At 33.1% G+C, this 6,506-nt stretch overlaps 1 protein-coding gene across 1 annotated transcript; it reads right to left on the bottom strand.

The window, feature by feature from the left end:
• Positions 1-2,679: 2,679 nt before the first annotated feature.
• On the bottom strand, positions 2,680-3,005 carry LOC110921884. The gene has a single exon (XM_022166207.2). It carries the CDS (start codon positions 2,972-2,974, stop codon positions 2,768-2,770), a length of 207 nt encoding a protein of 68 aa, XP_022021899.1. The 5' UTR covers positions 2,975-3,005; the 3' UTR covers positions 2,680-2,767.
• Between the last annotated feature and the right edge of the window lie 3,501 nt (positions 3,006-6,506).

Below are 6,506 nucleotides of genomic sequence, written 5' to 3' on the forward strand. Positions count from 1 at the left end.
AGTTATATATATATTTGACGAAATATGATGAATAGTAACTTTATTTTTATAATTATATATAGTTTTTATTATTTTTTATTTAATATATTATAATAGTTTATTATTATATTTACTTTGAATAATATATTTTTAATTTTTCTCTTTTTTAAAACCATATATTTCTTTTACCATTTTTTAGTAAGAGTTAATTACATAGTTAGTCCTTGTGGTTTAATTAAAGTGACAATCTAAGGTACTAATAGTTTAAAATCACGTTTCAGGGTATTAACTTTTGATTTTTTAACAATCTAAGGTATTAACGTTAATGGTCTGTTAAAAACTAACTTTGACACCCTCATGTGCAAAAAATGTGAGGGTATTTTCGTCATTCACTATTAAATAAATAACTTAAATTAAATAGAGAGAAATGAAAACATTGAAGCAAGGAAAGACAGACTAACATTTGACCTCCCTTTGAGCACCCATAAAACATCAGACAAAATGTGCCTAGAACACAAGCCTTCATAAATTTCCATATAGTTTAAGTACCAATAACATTGAATCAGGATGCCCAATGTTCCATTTAGAACAAAAGAATCACCACCCATGTTCATCTCTTTCGCCACCAAGAACAAAAGAACCACCAGGTTCTTCATTTTGACATTAATCAATCAAGGATTAAATAATAATTCAAATATCCTAGAGAAATTATCAAAGATGTTAATGTTCTGCACTTATGTCAAAAATCAATTTTTTGACTTAATAACCAGATATCTACTATGTAAAAGATCGAATAACAATTCAATATTCAATAACATAACTATACTCGACTTGCCTCTGTTTCTAGCGGCATAATAGAGAGCAGGGGATTGTGTCTCACAGCCGATTTCGATCTTGTCAAGCACCCAAGACCCTTAATTTGAATTGTACTTGACTTACCACTTAATTTGATGTTGGGGGTTGTTGACAACGCGAATTTCGAATACAAATCAGAACCCGAACCTTCACCATGGCCTGCCTCTTCATCTTCTATATCAATACTTTTCTTATTTCCACCAAATCAGACACAAGATGGTCTGATTTAATTGATTAGAGGTCGTATTCAAGGTTTCTTGCACCAGATTTGAGGGGAGAGACGAAGGAACAATCAGAACCCATTATTCTATCTTGTATTTGCCCAACTTCCTTGCATACATGATCCAAAATGCCTAAAAATCTCTTACAATCATAAAAACTCTCAAAGGCTACACACCCTCTTTCACTGTATCGCCATGAAAATACCTTGTTACATCTTTAACCGATGACAACGCCTTCTGTTCATCCATCTTGATCCTTTGAAGCTCTGTTTCAGTTTCCTTAACGAACAATCTCATCGACCCCTAAAAGTTTCCTCGTGTACTTTCCGTATCGTGTAATTCATCACCTTCGGATCGGATTTTCTGCAACCCGAGTTCAAATTTCGACACGTAACCACGAAGAACATATGCATCCATCCCTGCTGACTTAATTCCCGACTTAGCTGAACCAAACAAACCATCGTTGCACCCACTTAAGTCTTGGTTAGGGTTATGGTTTGAATTGGGGATCTTGAAAAGGTTTGAAAGATGATGAAGAGGGGAATGAAGTCTGATCCACTGTATTATTATTTAAACAAATGGACTAAATGACGAAAATACCCTCACATATTTTGCACATGAGGGTGTCAGAGTTAGTTTTTAACAGACCATTAACGTTAATACCTTAGATTGTTAAAAAATCAAAAGTTAATACCCTGAAACGTGATTTTAAACTATTAGTACCTTAGATTGTTACTTTAAGTAAACCACAGGGACTAACTATGTAATTAACTCTTTTAATAATTTTTTTAGAACATATATTAATTTATCATTTCATTTCATTTTATTTAATACTTCTTTAATAATTTACGTTTATAACTTTTTTCTAACAACATAAGTACATAGTTGTGATTGATTTTTTCCCTAACATTCCGGATGATAAGTTTTGTTAAAAACGAAGATGTACTCAAAATAAAGTATTTATTTTGTATCATAAAACTGTATGATGATAAACTAAACCGTTCTAATGGTTTGGTTTTCTAAATAACATACATTATTTTCAAATCACGTTTGTTTTACATTATCATTTGCTTGATTTCGCCGCAACGCACGACATCAAAAGAAACTAGTAACCTTTTTTCTTTAAAAAGACCTTTTGAACTATTATTCAAATACAAAAATAAAATAAAATAAAATAAAATTAAAATAATAAGAAACTGATACCTATTGAACATATTGGGGCAATTAAAAGTCTAGTATGTCTTTTGTGAAACCTGGTGCAATACCAACGTGAAGGACCCGAATAGTCAATTTAGAATGTATAGGGGTGGTTCGGCTATCAACGCTGATTAGTGTATCTACCCTTTTGTCTTTCGGCTATCAATGCCACCGCATAATGCATGATTAACCATCCCCCTCTTTTTAACGTTATTTTTCACGAAAGTAGAAAAATAACGTTAAGTTAAAATTAGTGCACTTTCACTTTTGTCCCCGAGCACCCACACATATATAAGTTATATGACCATGCCACAAGCGGGATGTAAATTATTGTATTTGAAATGATCACGAATTTCATCCCAAGCAGAAGAAGGATTAAATGATAATCATTATGCACATCTTTGTAATTTATGTAATAATCCTTGAAGAGAAGAATAAAATAAGTTCATATATAACATTACATGAGAAAGCAAAGCATGTTTCGAGGGTTTGATCTCAGTAATTAAGAAACATAATCAGTGATAAGATTTAAGAATGGCGCCACAATAAGTGCACATAACAGCACTCCATGATTTCCAGTACAATGGCACAAGGCAGAACCTGGTGGAGGTCTTCATATCCGCCACGCTTGCTCCCCCGCCGCACCTAGAACAAACCCCTGCTGCAAGCTTGCTCCGCCTTACTTCCCGAGTTTGGTCCACCAGAAAACAAAAGCACACCATGTCTTATTGTTTTTTTTTTCGTTGAGTTTCTGGAGTTGAAAATTTGTTGAAGAAATTGGCTTCAACGGCTGGGTATATATAGGCGTCAGTCATTCTATCTTGGTACAATAATTTAAGCATAGCGTATACAAGTCAATATGTCGTTGTTATGGTTTCCTGTGTTTGGATTTATCTTTTTTATTTAACTCATACATTATACTTTTAGGGTAAAGTTCTTGTACAAATAATCTTAACATACTAAACATACAAATTGAAGGAAAACTCAAAAAGACAAGGTGACATTTTTATAATTATCAATAACTATCAAAGTTACTCTACAAATATACCTAAAAAAACCTAACCACTCCCTCCACCCCCAAAAAAACCTAAACCCCCCACCCCCCAAAAACCTACCCCCCCCCCATCCCCCAAAAACCTAAAAAAACCTAACCTCCCCCCCCCCCCCCCAACCCCCAAAAACCTAAAAAAACCTAACCCCCCCCCCACCCCCAAAAACCTAAAAAAACCTACCCCCCCCCCACCCCCAAAAACCTAAAAAAAACCTAACCCCCCCCCCCCCACCCAAGCTAAAATGCTAAAAACTAAACCCCCCAAAAAACCTAAAAAAATAAAAAAAAAACACACACACACACAAATTATTTTATTTTATTTTTTTAACATTTTTTATTAAAAAATCGCTACTTTTAGTAGCAGCCAAAAAAAAATTTTTTTTTTGTTTTGCTAACGAAATGTAGCGATTTTTTAATAAAAAATGTTAAAAAAAAAATTTGTGTTTTTTTAGGTATTTTTGGTTGTAACTTTGATAGTTGGTGGTAATTACAAAAATGTTACCTTGTCTTTTTGGGTTTTCCTTCAATTTGTATGTTTAGTATGTTAAGATTATTTGTATTTGATCTTTTGCCTATACTTTTATATTATAATTTGTTGGTTTATAATAATATGTGTCATTTATTTTTGCAGTGAAATGTGTTGATCAATTCTTTAACAACATAGTACAGACAAGAATATCATGAGTTCATGACGTGTATACTTGATAATCCAGAAACTCCTAAGAGAGAAGTAAATATGTTATTAATTGATCGAGTTCCCGTTTAGGGTCAACGGATAGGATAGTTTAGGTGAGTCTTGAAGAACCCACAAGTTCTAGAGATGGGTGGGGGGGGGGTACACAATTATTGTATAACTTGGTGATTTGTGATCGGTGATTAACCTTTAAACCCTCTCTAATGATCTTTATTTATACATAAAAAGAAAACCCTAATAAGGTATTAAGGGTAACTATGTCGATCGAATACTTAACAATTAAATAAATAGAGGTATTAAGATCAATGATCACTAATTAGATAAATTATAAAAAGGTCATTTAATAAATATAACAAAAGGCAATCAAAATCTAAGGAAGAATTAACTTTATCCGTCTATGGTGACATGTAACTCTCTAAGTTGAAATCTATGTAAGTTAATGGTATCTCAATCTTCTTAAACAATGTGGGAGTGAACGAAAAGTTACTTATTGGTTAAAATTGCATTGATCATAACAACAAAAAGGAAAATTTGGAATGACACTAAGGCTAGAGGGTGTGGTAGGGGCTTTATCATCGTCACGTTACCGTCACGTCACGTCACACAAGGGCTTTAAAGCCCTCTCTTTTAACTTGAAGGGTGTGGCTAGGGGCTCTATAGCCCCCCCCCCCCGGAGGGTGTGGTAGGGGCTTTATCATCGTCACATTACCGTCACGTCACGTCACACAAGAGCTTTAAAGACCCCTCTTTTAACTTGAAGGGTGTGGCTAGGGGCTCTATACCCCCCCCCCCCCCTCTCCCCCCTAAAAATGATGGTATGGGTAATGGAGCCCCACCGGCGCCATAGATCAGTTTAGTGGGTAATAAATAGTTTGGATTATAGAAATCCTTAATAAATATGACTAAGCAATTTATTAAATGGGATTATAGAAATCGTTAATAAATATAACTAAGCAATTTATTAAATACAATTACTAACAATTTTGTATAAATAAAATATTAATTTGACATAGTAAAATTTACTTATAAATTTGTAAAGTTCAAATTTTGTTAGAACAAAAATTCATAGACGCTAATAATAATTTGAAAAGTTTTTTTTTTTTTTTTTTTGTTTGAACATTTATCCCTTTTGAAAGTATTCTCATAAATACGACGGAATAGCGGTTGAAATTTCCAACTGTTTTGAATGTGAAAAGCAAACTGATATTGGACGTACACGTGGTACAAAGATTGTGTATGATTATTTCTACCATTAAATTGGGGATGGCCGTTTGTTTATCATACAATCATCACGCATACCTTCAAAAACATTTTTTATGAAAGAAAATTATCATTGAATGTAGAAAAAACCCGAATATAAGTTTATTTGTAACATCTTTAATTATAAACGTACTAATTTTAAATACACATATTATATTAATGAACTAAAACATGCAATTGTTATAAAATTAGGTAACTACAAACAGATTTATATAGATTACTATCATTCACACCCATTATGTATCTCCATTACCTACTCATCAATTGTGATGCCACCACCACCCCCGTCACCTCCGCCCACCACTACCAATCGCCACAAAAAAAGTATTGTGACATCATGGCATGACATAGCGCGAAACATTGTGAATTATGGTCTCCTATATTTGTTATATCGTGTGCTCCAAGACTGACTAGCACTTGCTATATCTATTATATTTATTGATCGACACTATAATATATACACACTTTATCTAGTAGATAGTCGTGTGTATTCCCACACCCTATCGCACATCAATTCTGTTTTCAGAAGTGGCGGATCCTATTTTGCTATGGGTGGTGAAAATTTTTGGTTTTGGGATATGTATCACCCGATTCTCAATTTTTTTGGTCAAGTTCGGGTCAAGCCAGGTCACAAATAAACAGTGACGACACCCAAAATTTTCAATCGGTAGGTCACAGTATATTCTTTTTTACATCATGAAGATATGATAAGAAACTATTGTAAATATGGTAAATATACCACCCGATTAGGTGGGTATTAGTCTATATATATAATATATGAATAAAGTGTGGGACACGTGTCACTATATTATGCAACCATTTTAGGTTTTTGGCGGGAAAATGTGGGATAGATAATACTCACGCACGGGATCCGAATTAAATGCTCCGTTTTGTGTTTTTCGACCCGGGTATATAATACACCTAAATTACATAAATCATTCATTCTCCAAAATAAAAACCCTAAATCGTTTCATCTTCTTCCCATCCCTGCTCTTGTCAATTGAATATTAATATTCGGATTAAGCATCGGAAGTTAAAGGAAATTTTAAGAAGTTACAGATACGCAATTTTCATTTATTTATTATCAATCTTTTTTGAGATTTATAGTTACTATGTTGTTTGCTTGGTTTTATCAATGAAAATTGTGATAATCCACGGACTCTTTATGTTTTATATGTTATAACAATTGCAAAATATTATGTTTTGTTGTTTCATCTCTGTTATTGTTTCGAAAAATCTTTTTAATTTC

The sequence above is a fragment of the Helianthus annuus genome, chromosome 17 (genome assembly GCF_002127325.2).
Source record: "Helianthus annuus cultivar XRQ/B chromosome 17, HanXRQr2.0-SUNRISE, whole genome shotgun sequence".
In the NCBI taxonomy this organism is placed as follows: Eukaryota; Viridiplantae; Streptophyta; class Magnoliopsida; order Asterales; family Asteraceae; genus Helianthus; species Helianthus annuus.

Bases quoted from the DNA above. Each gene is read 5' to 3' on its own strand.
- LOC110921884 (XM_022166207.2), bottom strand. From the start codon at position 2,974: ATGGTGTGCTTTTGTTTTCTGGTGGACCAAACTCGGGAAGTAAGGCGG.